At 34.9% G+C, this 18,950-nt stretch overlaps 1 protein-coding gene across 11 annotated transcripts in view; it reads left to right on the plus strand.

Moving 5' to 3' along the window:
- SENP6 (SUMO specific peptidase 6) overlaps window positions 1-18,950 on the plus strand; it is a 116,741-nt gene that overhangs the window by 10,152 nt on the left and 87,639 nt on the right. For 9 of the 11 annotated variants that reach the window (XM_045867106.3, XM_045867109.3, XM_045867114.3 and 6 more), the window contains exons 2-3: window positions 14,587-14,680; window positions 16,652-16,712. The exons of 1 other annotated variant lie outside the window; for it this stretch is intronic. In XM_045867106.3, coding sequence (XP_045723062.1) covers window positions 14,587-14,680; window positions 16,652-16,712 — 155 coding nt within the window. Of the gene's footprint in view, window positions 1-14,586; window positions 14,681-15,441; window positions 15,598-16,651; window positions 16,713-18,950 lie in introns of those variants that run through there. One more of the 11 variants, XM_064597785.1, reaches the window with a different exon arrangement.

Raw genomic sequence — 18,950 nt, forward strand, 5'->3', positions numbered from 1 at the left:
TTTTATTTATTTATTTGACAGAGAGACACACAGTGAGAGAGGGAACACAAGCAGGGGAGTGGGAGAGAGAGAGAAGCAGGCTCCCCGCGAAGCAGGGAGCCCTATGTGGGGCTCGATCTCAGGACCCTGGGCTCATGACCCGAGCCGAAGGCAGACGCTTAACGACTGAGCCACCCAGGCACCCCAGGAATTTTTCGTTCTTACAGCATTGTTTGAGAGATTAATATAATGAGACTAGTTCTAGTACTTTGATTTTCATTGCCATTTAGGATTTCGTAGTATGAGTATAGTACAGTTTATACATTCCTCTGTGGAAATTTAGGTTGTATCCACCTTTTTACTGTTACATACATTGCTACTATGAATACCGTCATATGTTTCATATTGCTACTATGAAATTTTTTAAAAATACTTTTCCTTGTGCACATGTGTGTGTTTCTCTAGGGCAGAGGTCAGCAAACTTTTTCTGTAAAAGGCCAGATAGTAAATATTTTACACTTTGCAGTCTAAGCACACTCCCTGTTGCAATTATTCAGTGCTGTTATTTTAGCAAGAAGGCAGTCATAGATGAGATATAAGCAAATGAGTATGGCTCTGTGCCAGTAAAACTTGACGGACACTGAAATTCGAATTTTGTATAATTTTCATGTGTTATGAAACATGATTTTTCCCCCAACCATTTAAAAATGTTAAAGCCATTCTTAGCTCATGGGCCTCATAAAAACAGGCAGGAGGCCATACTTTGCTGACACCTGATCTAATGTAGCCGTTAGCAATGGAATTACTAGGTCATGTGCAATTTCAGCTTCATGTAGATATTGTCAAATTGATCTCCAAAGTGTTTTAACTAACACTTTTTAAGTTTTCCAGTTTAGGGGTGCCTGAGTGGCTCAGTTGGTTAAGCATCTGCCTTTGGCTCAGGTCATGATCCCAGAGTCCTGGGATTGAGCCCCATGTCTGGGCTCCCTGCTCAGCAGAGGGTTCTGCTTCTCCCCCTCTCTCTGCCCCTGCTCGTGTGTACTCTCTCTAATAAATAAATAAAATCTTTAAAAAAAGAATATTATTTTAAAAAATAAGTTTTCCAGTTTATACACATCATCACCCACTTCATAATGTTTGATGTTTTACTTTTTGCTAGTCTGATGGGATTATCAGATAGTGGTTTTAATTTATAATACTGTGGTTTATAGCGAGATTAAGTATCTTTATTGCATTAAAAAAAAAAACTATTCATCGTTCATTCAACATTCAAAAAATATTGAGTGCCAGGGGCGCCTGGGTGGCTAAGTCGTTAAGAGTCTGCCTTCGGCTCAGGTCATGATGCCAACGTCCTGGGATCAAGCCCTGTGTCAGGCTCCCTGCTCAGCAGGGAGCCTGCTTCTCCCTCTCCAGCTCCCCCCTGCTTGTGTTCCCTCTCTCACTGTCTCTCTGTTAAATAAATAAATAGAATCTTTAAAAAAAAAAAATATTGAGTGCCAACCTCGAGTTAATCCCTATTCTTTGAGCTTGGTGCACATAAGTAAACAAAATACCCTCTTAAGTTTATTTTTGTGCTTTGGGGCTTTTTATGTGTGTGTTTCTGTTCTTAATTGCTCATTCATATTTTCTGCCTATTTTGCTTTTCTTTTGGAATGTTGGGGTTCATTATATACTCTGGCTAGTAAATTGGATTGGTTGAGTTATATGAATTGAGCATATATCTTATGAAATTATTACTTTTTTTAATGAATGGAATAATTTTATGAACAGAATTTTTTAATGTACTGTAGTCTTCATTGTTTTTTCCCCAGTGACTTGTACTTTTTGTGATGTAAGACATCCTTTGGTCTTATTTGTCCTTTGTATTATAACTTCTTTGTTTTATTAATTGCTGTTCTTTAGTTTTTATGACAGCAGCAGTGCCAGTCAGGTATACATGTTGGGTTAACAGAATTTGGAAATCTATTTGTAGTATATATATTATGTTTCCTTTACATTAAAAAAATATTTTAAAGACTTTATTATATATTTGCAAATCATATATTATAAGGGATTAATATCCAAAATATACAAAGAACTTCTATAACTCATTACCAAAAACCTCCAAATAATCCAATTAAAAATGGACAAAGGACAAAGGAGGGGCATCTGGATGGCTCAGTTGGTTAATCATCCAACTCTTGATCTCAGCTCAGGTCTTGATCTCAGGGTTGTGAGTTCAGGCACCATTAAAAAAAGAAAGAAAGAAAATGGACAACGTACTTGAATAGACATTTTTCCAAAGAAGACATACAGATGGCGAATAGGTACATGAAAAGGTGCTCAACTATCACTCATCATTCCACTTACAGGAATATATCTGAAGGAAACAGTGTCGGGGGAGGTGGGTAAAGGTTAAATAGGTGGTGGGGATTAAGGAATGTACTTGTGATTGGGGCACCTGGGTGGCTCAGTCGTTAAGCGTCTGCCTTCGGCTTAGGTCATGATCCTGGGGTCCTGGGATCAAGCCCCACATCCGGATCCCTGCTAGGCAGGAAGCCTGCTTCTCCCTCTCCCACTCCCCCTGCTTGTGTTCCCTCTCTCACTGTGTCTCTCTCTGTCAAATAAATAAAATCTTAAAAAAAAAAAAAAAAAGGAATGTACTTGTGATGAGCACGGGGTGTTCTATGGAAGTGTGGAATCACTATATTATACACATGAAACTAATACTACATTGTATGTAAAAACTTAAAAAAGAAAAACACTATGTCAAAGAGTTGTACCCTCATGTTCATAGTAGCATTATTTATAATAGCCAAGACATGGAAAAAACCTAAGTATCCATTGACAAATGAATGGATAAAGAAGTTGTGATGTACATATATTCAATAGAATATTATTCAGCCATAAAAAATAAGGAAATCTGCAATTTGTGACAACATATATGACCTTGAGAGCATTATGCTAAGTGAGATAAGTCAGACAGAAAGACTAATAGTGTACGATCTCACTTATGTGTGGAATCTAGGAAAAACAGATCAGATTTGTGATTATCTGAGGCAAGGAATGAGATGAGGGGTAGAGGACTTGGAGAAGGTGGTCAGAAGGTACAAACTTCTTGTAGTGGGGATTTAATGTACAAAATGATGACCATAGTTAACATTCCTGTGTGGTATTTTTTAATAGTTGTTGAGAGTAAATCATCACAGGAAAAAGTTCTCATGAGGTTTTTATGTGATCAGCTGTCATCACAAGGAAAGGAACTTTTGATTCTGTATCTATATGAGGTGATGGATGTTAACTGAACTTACTGTGGTAATCGTTTCACAATACATGTAAATCAAGTCACTGTGCTGCACACCTTGAATTTACAGTGGTATATGCCAGTTATAGCTCAAGGAAACTGGAAAAAAACAGACTTTTCCTAATCATGCAAAATATTTATTTTTTTAAAGTCTTTTTTAAGGGCAGTTTTAGGTTCACAGCAAAGTTGAGAGGAAGATACAAAGATTTTCCATGTATAGTGGAAATGCATACTACTTCTGCTTCCACACATGCATAGCGTCCACATCTATCAACATCTCCCAACAGAGTGGTATATTTATTACAGTTGGTAAGCCTGTATTGACATAGGGGCACCTGGCTGGCTCAGGTGGAAGAGTGTGGGACTCTTCATTTTGGGGTTGTGAGTTTTAGCCCCATGTTCAGTGTAGAGATTACTTAAATAAACCTACATTGACACATCATAATCACCCAAAGTTCATATTTACAATATGATTCACTTCTGTTGTTTTAGAGTCTGTGGGTTTGGACAAATGTGTAATGACTTGTATCCATCATCATAATACCATATGGAGTATTTTCAGTGCCATAAAATTCTGCGCTCCACCTATTCATCCGTCAAACTTGCCTCCCCAACACATTCTTGGCAACTACATCTTTTTGCTGTCCCCATAGTTTTGCCTTTTCCAGAATGTCATATAGTTGAAATCATATAGTATGTAGCTTTTTCATATTTGTTTCTTTCAGTTCATATTATGCATAAGTTTCCTCCATGTCTTTCATGGCTTGATAGCTAATTCCTTCTTAGGGAAATAATATTCCATTGTCTGGATGCACATAATTATCCATTCACCTACTGAAGGGCATCTTGGTTGCTTCCAAGTTTTGGCAGTTATGATAAAGCTGCTATAAACATTTGTGTGCAGATTTCAGTGTGGAGGTAAGTTTTTAACTCCTTAAATACCAAGGAGTGCAGTTGCTGTATTACCATACATACTACAATATGTGTAGTTTTGCAAGAAATCACGAAACTGTACCATTTTGTATTCTCACCAGCAGTGAGTGAGAATTCTTATTTTTCCACATCCTCACTAGCAAGGAAACTGGAAAAAACAAACTTTTTTCCTAACCATGCAAAATATTTATTTTGTACATTTTGGTGTTGTCAGTGTTCGAGAGTTTAGCTAGGTGTGAAGTATCTCATTGTTTTAATTTGCATATCCCTGATGACCTATGATGTGGAGCATCTTTTCATATGCTTATTTGCCATCTTTATATCTTTGGTGAGGTGTCTGTTAAGGTGTTTGGCCCCTTTTTTAAAAAATTGAGGAATATTTGACACATAGTAGTAAATTAGTTTCAGCTGTGCAACATTGTGATTCCACAAGTCTATACATCATGCTCACCACAAGTGTAGCTACTATCAGTTACCATACAATGCTATTATGATACTTTGACTATATTCCCTATGTTGTGCCTTTTAAGATTTATTTATTTATTTATTTGAGAGAGAGAAAGAGGGCATGTGCACATGAGTGGGGGAAGGGGCAGAGGGAGAGGGACAGAGCCAAGCCGACTCCACTGGATCTCAAGACTCAGATCAGGACCTGAGCTGAAACCAAGAGTCAGATGCTTAACCTGCTTCACCCAGGCACCCCTATGGGGTGTCTTGTCTCTGTGACTTATCCATTCCATAATAGGAAGCCTGTATCTCCTACTCCCCTTCACCCGTTTTGCCTATCCTACAACCCTCCTCTCTCTTTTTACCCATTTTTTAATCAAGTTTTTCTTATTATTGACTTTTTTTTTTAAGATTTTATTTATTTGAGAGAAAGCGAGAGCGAGAGAGAGCATGTGCGGGTGAGGGGCAGAGGGAGAAGTGGACCCCGCTGAGCAGGGAGCCCGACACGATCCTGGGGCTTCCAGGATCACGACCTGAGCCGAAGGCAGATGCCTAACCCACTGAGCCACCCAGGTGTGCCCCCTTACTGACTTTTAAGAGTTCCTTGCATATTTTGGATACAGTCCTTTATCAGATACATCTTCTGCAAATATTTTCTCCCAGTCTGTGGATTGTCTTTAATTTTCTTGACATTATCTTTTTCAGAGCAGAAGTTTTTGTTTGGGTTTTTTTTTTTTTTAAGTTTAACTGATATTGTGATTCTACTTTTATTTATTTAAATTTTACTTAGTTAACATACAGTGCAATATTGGTTTCTGGAGTAGAATTCAGTGATTCTCACTTACATACAAGACCCAGTGCTCATCACAAGTGTCCTCCCTAATACCCTTCACCCACCTCCCTCCATCAGCCCTCAGTTTGTTCTTTAAGAGTCTCTTATTATGGTTTATTTCCCTTTCTCCCTTACCCCCCTTCCCATGTGTTCATCTGAATACTTTCTTAAATTCCACACATGGTATTTGTTTTTCTCTGACGGACTTATTTCACTTAGCATAATACACTCCAGCTCCATCCACGTCATTGCAAATGGCAAGATTGCATTCTTTTTGATGGCAGAGCTATATTCCATCATATATATACACCACATCTTCTTTGTCCATTCATCAATCAATGGACATTTGGGCTCTCTCCATAGTTTGGCTATTGTTGATAATGCTGCTATAAACATTGGGGTTATCTACCCCTTTGAATTTGTGTTTTTATATACTTTGGGTAAATACCTAGTAGTGCAATTGCTGGGTTGTAGAGTGGTTTTATTTTTAGCTTCTTGAGAAACCTCCATACTGTTCTTGAGTGGCTGCACCAGTTTGTATTCCCACCAACACTGTAAGAGGGTTCCCCCAGAAATTCTTAATTTTAATGAAGTCTAGTTTATCAGTTCTTTCATGGATTGTGCCTTGGGTGTTATATCTAAAGTCATTGTCATACCCAGGGTTATCTAGGTTTTCTCCTATGTTATCTTGTAAGAGTTTTATAGTTTTGCATTTTACATTTAGGTGTATGATCAGTTTTTTTTTTTAAGATTTTATTTATTTATTTGAGAGAAAGAATGAGATAGAGAGAGAGCATGAGAGGGGGGAGGGTCAGAGGGAGAAGCAGACTCCCTGCTGAGCAGGGAGCCTGATGCGGGACTCGATCCCGGGACTCCAGGATCATGACCTGAGCTGAAGGCAGTTAACCAACTGAGCCAACCAGGTGCCCTAGGTGTATGATCAATTTTGAATTAATTTTTTTGAGGGATGTAAGGTTTGTGTCTAGAGTCATTTTTTTTGCATGTGGATGTCCAGTTTGTTCCAGCACCATTTTTTGAAAAGACTAATTTTGTTCCATTGTATTGCCTTTGCTACTTTGTCAAAGATCCAGTTATATTATGTTCATGTGGCTCTGTTCTGGGCTATTTTTTCCCACTAATTTTTCTTTTCTTCTGCCAACACCATACTGATTTGATTATCGTAGTTTTATAGTAAGACTCAAAGTTGGGTGGTGTCAGTCCTCCAGATTTGTTCTTCGTAAATACTGTGTTGGCTATTCTGGGTCTTTGGCCTTTGTACATAAACTTTAGAATCTATTTCTTACCAGCTACAAAATAACTTGCTGAGATTTTGATTGCGATTGCATTGAATCTACAAATAATGTTGGGAAGAATTGGTAACTTGACAATACTGAGTTGTGCTATCCATGATATTATTTAGTTCTATTTGATTTCATTTATCAGAGTTTCTCTAGTTTCCCTCATGTAGACCTTGCACATATTTTATTAGCTTTATAGCTAAGTATTATGTTATGGGGTATGCTAATGTAAGTGATATTGTGTTTTTAATTTCAAATCCCACCTTTTCATTATTGGTGTATTGGAAAGCAATTGAACTTTTGTTATCAACCTTGTATCCTGCAGACTTAACTGTAATTGCTTATTAGTTGTAGAAGGTTTTTTGATTAACTATTTTGGATTTTCTCTGTAAGTGATCATATCATCTGTGAGCAAAGACAGTTTTATTTCTTCCTTTCGAATCTATATCCCTCTTATGTCCTTCTTCTGTTCTTCTGAATTAGCTAGAATTCCCAGTGCAGCGTTGGAAAGGAATGAGAGGGTCATTTTCCCCTTGTACCTGATCTTAGTGGAAGAGCTTTGATTTCTCACCATTATGTATGATGTTAGCTGTAGATTTTTGTAGATAGTCTTTATTAAGTTTAGGGAGTTCCCCAGTATTCCTAGTTTACTGAGTTGTTGTTTTTTTTTTTTATCATGAATAAGAGTTAAATTTTATCAAGTGCTTTTTCTGCCTCTATTGATAGGATTGTGTGACTTTTCTTTTTTAGCTTATTCATTGACTTAATTGATTCCATTAATTGATTTTTGAATGTTTTGCAAAGCTGGGACAAATTCCATTTGGTTATGGTGTATAATTCTTCTTAAACATTGTTGGATTCAATTTGTTAATATTTTGCATCTGTGTTCATGAGAGATTATTGTTTGTAGTTTTCTTATAATTGTCTGGTTTGATAATTAGGGTAATGTTGGTCTCATAGAATGCTTCTATTGTTTGAAATAGATTATAGGGAATTGATACAATTTCTTGTATTTGATACAAGATAGAATTTGATAGAATTCACCAGTGAATCCATCTGGGCTTGGTGCTTTCTGGTTTGGAAAGTAATTAATTACTGATGTAATTTCTTTAGTAGATAGAGGCCTATTTAGATTGTCTCTTTTTTTGTGAGTTTTGGCAGCTTGTATCTTTCAAGGAAGTGGTCCATTTCCTCTAGGTTATCAAATTTGGACGTGGAGCTGTTAATAGTATTCCTTTATTCTTTTAACATCCATGGGATCTGTAGTGGTGCTTCTTTTTTCATTTTTGGTACTAGTAATTTGTGTCCTTCTCTTTTTAGGTAGCCTGGCTTGAGGCTTATTGATTTTTATCAGTCTTCAAAGAATCAGTCTTTGGTTTTGTTGGCTTTTCTCTGTCGATTCCCTATTCAATTTCATTGATTTCTGTTCCAGGTTGTATTATCTCTTTTTTTCTGCTTATTTTGGATTTGAATTGGTCTTTTTCTGGTTTCCTAAGATAGAAGCTTAGATGATATATTTTAGATCACAATCCTGCGATCAAGACCCAAGCTGAGATCAAGATTCAGATCTTAACTGACTGAACCACCCAGCTGCCCGTAGATCTTTTATGCATACATTTAATGCTATAAATTTCCCTGTATGTAGTGTTTCCACTATATTTCACAAATTTGGTAAGTTGTGCTTTCATTTTCATTTAGTTCAAAATATTTTTAAATTTATTGTGAGATTTTTTCTTTGACCCATTTGTTTTTTTTAGAGTTGTGTTATTTAATCTTCCATGTATTTGGGGATTTTCCAATTATTGATTTCTAGCTTATCTTTCTTTTATAGAATTCTAGTTTAATCTTATTGTGGTCTGAGAGCAGACGTTGTGTGATTTGTTTCTATAAATTTGTTAAAGTGTTTTATGGCCCAGAATGTAGTCTTTGTGATTGTTCCATGTGAGCTTTTTTCTGTTGTTGGATGAAGTGGTCTGTAGATGTCAGTAATCTCCAGTTGATTGATGGTATTATTGAGGTCATCTGTGCTCTCAACTGATTTTCTGCCTCCTGGAACAGTCCATGTCTAATACAGGAATGTTATAGTTTCCAACTGTGATAATGGATTCATCTATTTCTTCTTGCATTTCTCTTAGTTTTTGCCTCACATAGCTTAACACTGTTGCTAATTGTACACCTGGTAGGGATTGTTGTGTCTTCTTTGAGAATTGACTGTTAACATAATGTAATGCCCTTCTTTATCTCTAATAACTTCCCTTGCTTTGACATCTGCTTTGTCTGAAAATACAGCTACTCCTGCTTTCTTTTGATTTATTGTTAGCGTGGTATATTTTTCTCCATCTTTTACTTTTAATCTATATGTGTCTATTTAGTGTCTGTTTAAAATATGTTTCTGTAGGTGGCATATGGTTGGATCTTGTTTGATCCACTTTGAGAACCTCTGTCTTTTGATTGGTGCATCTAAACCATTGATGTTCAGAGTGATTATTGGTAGAGTTGGATTAATGTCTACAATGTCTGTCTTTGTTTTCTGTTTGTTGCAAAGTGTTTTTGTTCTGTAATTTATAATTTTCAAATGTTAACTCTTGCTTTTGGAATAAACTCTACTTGATTATAATGTATTACTCTTTACATATTACTGGATTTGATTTGCTAATTTTTTTTTTGAAGATTTTATTTATTTATTTGACAGAGAGACAGTGAGAGGGAACACAAGCAGGGAGAGTGGGAGTGGGAGAAGCAGGCTTCCTGCTAAGCAGGAAGCCTGATGCGGGACTCGATCCCAGTACCCTGGGATCATGACCTGAGCCAAAGGCAGACACTTAAAGACAGCCACCCAGGCGCCCCGCTAATATTTTATATAGGGTTTTATATCTGTCTCCATGAGAGAGTGGTAATTTTCCTTCCTTGAATGTCATAGTCAGGTTTGGAATTAGGTATTCTCACTTTGCAAAATGAACTGTAGGATGTTTCTTTTTTCTTTTATGTTCTGGGAGAATAAATTTGTTGCTATTTCTTAGAAGATTGAAAGAATTTACTAGAGGGGTGCCTGGCTGGCTCAGTTGTTAGAGCGTGTGATTCTTGGTCTTGGGGTCATGATTTTGAGTCCCATGTTGGGGGTAGAGTTTACTTAAAAGCAACAACAACAACAGAACTAAATTACTTCCCATGAAATCAAAATAACCTGGGTTTTTTTGTTTTATTGTTTTTAAGGAAATAGCTAGAGAGGACTTTTCTGAATATTTCATTATGGAAAGATTTGTAATAGTTCAGTTTCTTTTATTGATGCAGCAATGTTCAAATCTTGTCGTGTCAGTTTGGTAATATTTGTGCCCTTGTAGGTATTTTGGTTTGCTTTCTCTGGTCAACTAAGTCAGTTCCTCCCCATCCATCAAATTTTAATCTTTCATCAATTTAATTATATCTCTCATTTACCATTATCTCCTTTCTGGTTTTCTTTTTGTTCTTAAGCGTTTCTACTTTCTCTCCCCTCCTTCCATTTCTGTCATTTTAATGAAGGGTATGGAGAAAAATGTATGTATTTAATTTGTGATACTTAACTGGGATCTGTCTTCAACCTTTATCTCTCCTTCCACTCAGTTTCATAAATGGAGTATAGTGGACATAATTTTCCACTCTCATTATTTCTAATGTCAACCATAGCAGGATACTGAAATGTGATAATACTCTCAAAGACTTTTGAGGATTTAAGTTTTTGTTCCTACTCCAAGTTGCCCTAAACTCATGTTTTTAAAATGTGTTTGCGTTTTATAATTTATTTTCTTATTGACAATAATCACTTTCATGAGGTTATTCTCTCATTTATTCATTTGTATGTTCTAATCTGCTGTCAATTAGGAAATCATATGACTAGATTTGTTAGAATTGTGTGTATAGAACCCTAGTTCCTTCAGTGTGTAAATAATAAACATTTCTTGACTTTTTGCTGCCTAGTGGCTTTTTTGATTAACTTGCCTGACTCATTTGATGGATACTAGTTGCTGGATTATGAGTCTTTATTAAGCTAGTAATCATTATAGTTTATTACCTTTTCTGTCTTGATAGGGTAACTTTCACCTAACCATCTTTTTTTATTTTTTAAAAAGATTTTATTTATTTATTTATTTATTTATTTATTTATTTATTTATTTAGAGAGAGAGAGAGAGAGAGAGAGCATGCACTCACTTGCACGTACATGAGCAAGGGTGAGGGGTAGGGGCAGAGGGAGAGGGAGAAGCAAACTCCCTGCTGAGCAGGGAGCCTGACCTGGAGCACTATCCCAGACCCCCAAGATCATGACGTGAGCCAAGGCAGACACTTAACTGACTGAGTCACCCAGGCACCCCCTAACCATCTGTTTTAAAAAACGGGTTCATTTTACATTTGATTTTTTAAAGTTCTTTTTGGGGAATAATTTTTAAGTTTGTAGAGAAGTTTCAAAGATGTTATACAGAGTTTCTGTATACCATTTATGCATCTTTCCATAGTGTTGGCACCTTATATGTTCATAGTACGTTTGTCCAAAACTTGGAAATTAACATGAGTATAATACTGTTACCTAAACTACAGACTTTATTTGGATTTCCCTAGTTGTTTCACTGTCCTTTTTTTAATTCCAGGGTCCAGTCCAGGATACCACACTGCATTTGGTTGTACATCTCCTTAGTCTCCTCTGATGTGTACGGTTTCTTAATCTTTCTTTGTTTTTCATAACCTTGATGGTTTTAAAAGCATACTAGTCAGGTATTTCATAGACTGTCTTTCAGTTTGAGTTTATCTGATGTTTTCTCGTGATTAAGCTGGCATTATGAGTTTTTGGGAAGAAGACCACAGAGCTGAAGTGGCATTTTCATCACATCATATTAAACAGTATATCCTATGAATAAGACATCACTTCTGATGTTAACCTTAATCACGGCCGAGGGAGTGATTGTCACATTTTTCACTGTCAATTTACTTTTTTCCCCTTTCTGTAGTCAGTTCTTGGAATTTACTAAGTCCAGTGTATACTAAAGGGAAGGGGAATTAAGTTTCACATTTTACGGGGAAGAGTTTGTGCATCTATCACTTGGAATTCTTTTTTAAGGAAGATAGGTCTCGGGGTACCTGGGTGGCTTAGTCGTTAAGTGTCTGCCTTTGGCTCAGGTCATGATCTCAGGGTCCTGGGATCAAGCCCCACATTGGGCTCCCTGCTTGGTGGGGAGTCTGCTCCTCTCTGCTGCTTGTTTTTTCTCTCTCTCTCTCTCAAATAAGTAAAATCTTAAAAAAAAAAAAAAAAAAGGAAGATAGGTCTTTTCTCCCCATATATTTATTTATTCAGTCATTTATGTCAGTATGGATTTCTGAATATTTCTTTTATTTTGAGGGTTATAATCCAGTACTGTTGTTTATTTTTGCTAAAATTGCTTCACCTTTGTTCAACTATTGGGAGGTTCAATTTGGTTCCTGAAACCTTTTTGACATTACCCCATCTTTTAAAAAAATGGACCTTCTTATTTTCTGGCATACGAAATACTCTGGACTAATCTTGTATTTTCTCTGCCCCATCCCTACAGTTAGTTATTTCTTCTAGGAGCCCTGGCTCCTTTTATTAGAGAATGGTATTTAGAAATCAAGATCTGGTTGTGAGTGTGCTTGTTGCCATTGGAGTGTCACTGTTTTCTAGATCCTCTCAGAGGACAAAGCCTTAGTTCTATATACTACTAACCCATGGTACAAGACATACCTGTATATGTTCCTTTTATCTATCTGTATGTATATCAAAGAACTATGAGTTCATACTGATAACTCTTAATCTAGTACCAGTAGAATGAATAGAGTTCATTGTAGTTTTCTTCTGTTGCTTATTTGTAATCTCTTTCTCTGACAGGGAGAAACCTTGCTTCTATTATATACTATTTATTATTTGTCCCATCCCAGTATGCATGTAAAGAAGTTTCAGATTTGCTCATGGTGATTTGTTCCTTCCTATTTCATGATATTTATGTTTGTAAACTCATATTCTTTGAAACTTTCTGAGGCTTGTATTGAAATTTTATATTTTTTTAGAGAGGATTTATATTTGATTCTGTTAGTCATGGAGAGGCTTTTTTTTTCCCTTCAAAAATAGCTTTTTATTGTGACAAAATATACATAAAATTTTCAATTTTAACTATTTTTAAGTGTACAATTTTAATTGTCATTAAGTACTTCACTAATGTTGTAAACTATCACCACTACCCGTTTCCAGAACTTTTTCATCAACCCAAACAAAAACTGTGTACCAATTAAGAAATAACTTTCTTCTCTTTCTTTAGCCCATGTTAACTTCTGTCCTACTTTCTGCCTCTGAATTTGCCCATCCTAAATACCTCATTTAAGTGGAGTCATATAGTATTTATTATGTCTAGTTTATTTAACTCATTGTAATGTTTTCAAGGTTCATCCTTGTAGCATGTATCAGAATTTCATTCCTTTATGGCTGAATAATATTCCTGTGTGTGTGTGTGTGTACATGTACATGCATACAGTACATTTTATTTATTAATGCGTCTTTTGATGGACATTTGGGTTGTTTTTACCTTTGGCTATTTTTAATGCTACTATGAGCATTGGTGTACAAGTATCAGAGTCCATGCTCTCAGTTATTTGGGGTATATACCTAGAAATGGGACCTCTGGATCATAGGGTAAATTCTATGTTTAACTTTTTGAGAAACTGCCATACTTTCCATGTTAGCTGCACCATTTTACATTCCCACCAGCAATGCATAGAAGTTGTTTCTCCACATCCTTACCAATACTTATTATTTAATGTTTTAAAAAAATAATGGCCATTCTAATGGGTGGGAAGTAGAGTCTCATAATAGTTTTAATTTGCATTTCCCTAACGTTTAGTGATATTCAGCATCTTTTCTTGTGAGACTCTTTTAATTATAGGCTTTTCTGGGCCCAAACCTGAGTGATTATGAGCTTATGGTTAGGAATTCTTTAACCATGGGGTAAATATCAACCCCAAAATCCAGAACAAAGACAAGACATCATAATTATTTCTGCTGTTTTTCAGGGGCTTTTTTTCCCCCTTGTTCACCTAGTTGGAAGTTTGCCCTTCAGGTCTTCCGGTCTTCAGTCTGACCTCTCATCTTGCTGGTATCCCAAACTTGATTTTAAAGCCTCAGTTGTAGGACATCAAGTTTGTATCATATGACTCCAAGACAAATGCCAGCTTCAGAACTTCATTTATCTCTCTGAGTTCACACTTCCTAGTTGTTTATGGCTTCAGGGGGTTTCAGCCATGCACTTAAAATTTTTTTTAAACTTACTGTGAGAATGTTTGGTGTTCTGATCTAGAGAGTTTGCGGGGACATGAAGTTCACCATAATTGTCAATGCCGAAAACCTAGTTTCTCTTCTCTTCAAAGGCAGAGATGATTGACTGAAGTAAAGAAAAGACTAGTGGTCTGGATATACTTCTCATAAATAGGGCAAGCTAACTAACACGTACTAATTTCTAGGATCAGTGATTAAATATGGAGATACTGGATTGATTTTTATATACTTCATACATAATCATATGCTTCACCCCATTTTTACTGTATCTTACTAGTTTGGGCTTCTTCTTGGTAACACATTCATGCATATGGACAACTGTAAATTAGTAAAAACATTTTAATGTGTTCTTTTTTATTTTAGGGGAAATAAGATATTTATAAGAAATAGTCAAAAAGCAAGAAAATTAAGAAAATTTAGACTAACCAAAGAGCTTAGGAAATGCTTAATTTTATTTTATATTGAATAGCTCTATTGAATACTTATCTCAGTTTGTTTTTATTTCAGCTTTGGCTAGATCAGAATCTAAGAGAGATGGAGGTTTTAAAAATAATTGGAGCTTTGATCATGGAGACGAAAGTGAAGGAGATACAGATAAAGAGTAAGAACTTTTTCTTCCCCCTCAGATATTTTGTAAGAATGACATTTCATTAAAAAATGATTTATATACTATGGAAGTATTTTTAAGAATATGGTATTTTTTACTTAAAAAAAAATTGTCTATTACAGTAGCATCAAGGGAAAAAATGCAGTTTTTCATTAAATAATTTTGCTGTTATGTTTCTCCATGTTTTGAAATGTGTAAATATGTGCATGTGATACATATAATCTTACAATTAAAAATTGACTTGATTTTCAATTAAAGAAATTGGGCTTTTTTTTTTTTTTAATGACATTCTGTTCAGGCAGTGATTTGAAAAGCTACCATTTATCATGAGTAAGTGAACCCAGATTAAAGCTCCTGAGTTTTGTGTGAAAGTTTAAGTCCTATAGTATCTTTCTTCACAGTTGTCCCCTCCATCTTAGATTACATTACCACCAGAGAGAGCAGAAACAATTTAAATGGTAAACACAGATGTTGATCCAGACAGAAGTTAAACAAAGTATTCATTACACTTTGTTAGTGTACTTGAAATGTCTGCTTTGTAAAATTTAAATGATCGTTTTAATGGAACCTTTTGCATATCATGAAATTTGTATTGCAAATTCACCATTGCTATTAGGTGCCTTGATTTATTGATCTGGTTTTCCACTGGGTAACACTAATTCAGAGATACACAAATATATATGTATATATAATATGCACATTATATATAAATACATACAGTTCTACCAAAACTATAAGTACTTTTTAAAATTTTTTACACAAGAAGTCATTCAGAGTATATTGACTGAATATTGTGGGAACTTCACTTCTGTCTGGGGAACAGCTTCGTTCATCATTACCACTTTTATGTGCCTTCATCTATGAGATATTGAATTGAAGTGAACTTTTATTTGAAGGAGAGCTTTGAACTGGTAAGTTTCTCAGCTAAAATTGGTATTTTATGGTTGTCTTTCTCTTATTTCTTTTTTATTTCTATTTTTAAATTTAAAATAATTTTTTATTACAGGCAGTATTTATGTAGTTTGAAAAATTGGAATTAAATCTGAAATTGAGTAGAAGGCATGTCACCTTTTAAACATTTTTGTAAAATGTTTGGAAGGAGAGAATTTTTAGTATTAAAAAAGTTGGGATGTGTATAAACAATAATGGAACAAGCATTTTATATTTTTATTATAAATAGCTAGGATTTTACTAAAAATAGCTCTGCAGAGTTGTTTTTAGAAGAATGTATTTTGACTTTCTTTGTTAGATTTGTCATAATTATGTAAAAAAATCTGCATTTTAAAGTGTTACCTGCTCTGTGTATTTCATTTATGAATTACACTCTTTGGCTCATCAATATAAGAGGATCCTTAGGAGCTTCAGCTTTTTTAATATCTTGAGATTAACATAAACTATTAATAGATATATCAGTCTGATCTTTTAGAGTCTTAGGCCAATCATTCTAGTGTTGATATTTCTAAGAGTTGCAGAGGTATAACTATTTTACTGTGGTAACACTATTGGAATTACTTTTTTTTTTTTTTTTTTACATCAGCTAAAGTATTCTTACCAGTTTTTTCTCTATTTTGTTTCTCTGTTCTTATCCCCTAATTTTAAATCTAAGACAGAAAGGAAAAATGAGTGACTATATATGAAATCTGCAGTTAAGGAAACAAAAATTATATGTTCGTTTATAGCAGGGGTCAACAAACAATAGGTCCATGGGCCCAATCTGGCCCACCATTGGATTTTGTTAATAGTTTTGTTGGAATACAGCCACACATACAATCCATGGCTGCTTTCATACTAAAATAGTAAAGTAGTTGGTATAGAGACTGTATAGCCTACAAAGCCTAATTTACCCTTTATAGAAAAAGTTTGCTGATCCCTGAATTGGGTAAGCAGAAAGAATAAAACTTCTGAATTTAATGTATGGGTTGTAATTGTCACTTAAGATTTTTTTCCCCTTTATTTTCTATGTAGTGAGGCAAATCTACTCAGTGTAGATGAAGATGAGGATTCCGAGACCTCAAAAGGAAAAAAGGCAAGTGTTGCTTTTCTGACTTTTTTGGGTAAATTTTTTAGGTTATATACTAAAAACTAATACTTCAAGAGGATTTTTATATTTTTTAATTGAAATTCCCAACCACCCACTTCCACACCAGAGGCTAGTGGTGTTCCCAGTATCTTGTTTATTCCATCAGAGATTTTATGCATTACAAAGAAAGTATATATATTCTGCCCTACCCTCTTATATTAACACAATTAATAGCATACTGTACACGATTTTTAATCTTTTTAAAATTAATGTATCTTAGAGACCATCCATAAGAGTCCATTAAAAGCACCCTTATTCTTTTACCTTGTTCTCTTTCACTGCTAATAAACTACCTTTTTTTAAAAAATTACATGGTTTAGCCTTTCATTGTTCTTTTCTTTCATTTTTAATAGAATATACAACCCTTCTCAGAGAAATTATCCACACCGTTTGGTACCTTGATTGTTTTACTTAACAGTATGGTCTGTGGATCACTCCACTAGCAAAGTACTTAGAAATCTTTATTATCTCCTTTATTGTTACATAGTACTCCAGTGACTGGATGAACAGTAGATATTTAGTTGGTTCCCTAGTGATGAGCAGAGGTCTTTCCCAGTCTTTTGTTATTGTAAGCAGTGCTTTAATAAAGCCTTATGCTAAATAAATAAATAAAGCCTCATGCTTATGTTTTTTCATACCTTTACAGTATATTTGTGGAATAGATTCCTAGAATTGCAGTTGCCGTTTCAGAGGGTAAATTTATGTGTAATTTTGCTAGTTATTGCTAAATGCCTCATTCATAGGAATTAGCATTTGCCAATAGTATATGAGAGTTCCTGTTTCTTTGTAATCTTGGGAAGTATGTGGTCAGACTTGAATTTTTCCTATCTGACATAGCACCCTCTTCACATATTTCCTATACTTACAGTTGAATAATACTTTAGGGTCTTCTAATTCCTCTCCCCCCATCTTTGTGGAGGGGGGGTGTTTCTTCCACACATCTCTATTTTGTTGTAACTAAGGGAATTTGTAGAATTTGAAGTTTTTCTCTTAGTACTTTAAAGTTTTCATTTATAAAGTTGCATTGAAAAACTATAAGGTTTTTCATATTGCAGTTTTCTTTAGCTTTTATTTTAACATCTTGATTGCTTAGAGTGCTGTTTAGGTGTTCTTCAAGCGGACAGAAATATAGTGTACTTTGCAGGGAAAAATAAAAGGCATTTTTATTTACTAACTTCTCTGACATTGGTTTTCAATTTGTGTTTTTTTTTCTTGAAGATGCCCTTAAATTAGAATAATATATATGCCTTATACATTTTTAAGGATGTAAGTGTTGATATTTTAAAATAAAACTTAAGGGGCGCCTGGGTGGCTCAGTCGTTAAGCGTCTGCCTTCGGCTCAGGTCATGATCACAGGGTCCTGGGATCGAGCCCCGCATCGGGTTCTCTGCTCTGCGGGAAGCCTGCTTCTCCCTCTTCCACTCCCCCTCCTTGTGTTCCCTCTCTCGCTGTGTCTCTCTCTGTCAAATAAATAAAATCTTTAAAAAATAAAAATAAAAAATAAAAAAATAAATAAAATAAAACTTAAATGATATTTATGTCTATCTAGTGATCTCTAAAGATAATTCGATTTGATACTCAGCATCATCTGTTTTAAAAATACATGTACCATCTCCTCTCTGACATTTGGAAATTTTATATTGTGCCTGTTTCTCCTTAAATTCATATTTCTGTTCAATTTTCCCATAGAATTTTAGTTTCATATATGTATTTTTTGTATATGTATTTTAACTTCATATGATGTCTTTTTATGCAATTGAAAGTCTTTTAATTACTCTGTCACACTAATAGATACACATTTATTGAAATTTAACATTAAATAACTGTCACTACAGGGTTCTAAGTTTTTCTTTTACTGGATTGAGTTATTCTTATAATTAAACATTTAATCCAAAAATATGTTACAGCTATTTGTAGTTATTAAACTTATTATGTAAAATTATATTGGAAATGTATTTCTTAAAATGGGTGGTGCTGATGTTTTCCTTCTTAATTCATTTGGTTCACATATCCATGAACAAATATTATTTATTACTAGAATAAAACGTTCAGTAGCAATTTTTTTTTTAAGATTTATTTATTTTAGAGAGAGTGTGCATGTGCGAGCAAGCATGGGCGGCTGGCAAAGGGAGAGTCTTATGCAGACTCCTCGCAGAGCCGGGGGCTTGATCTCACAACCCTGAG

Source organism: Mirounga angustirostris, unplaced genomic scaffold (genome assembly GCF_029215605.1).
Source record: "Mirounga angustirostris isolate CCGP_5_RB_7025 unplaced genomic scaffold, mMirAng1.0.hap1 SCAF_8, whole genome shotgun sequence".
In the NCBI taxonomy this organism is placed as follows: domain Eukaryota; kingdom Metazoa; phylum Chordata; class Mammalia; order Carnivora; family Phocidae; genus Mirounga; species Mirounga angustirostris.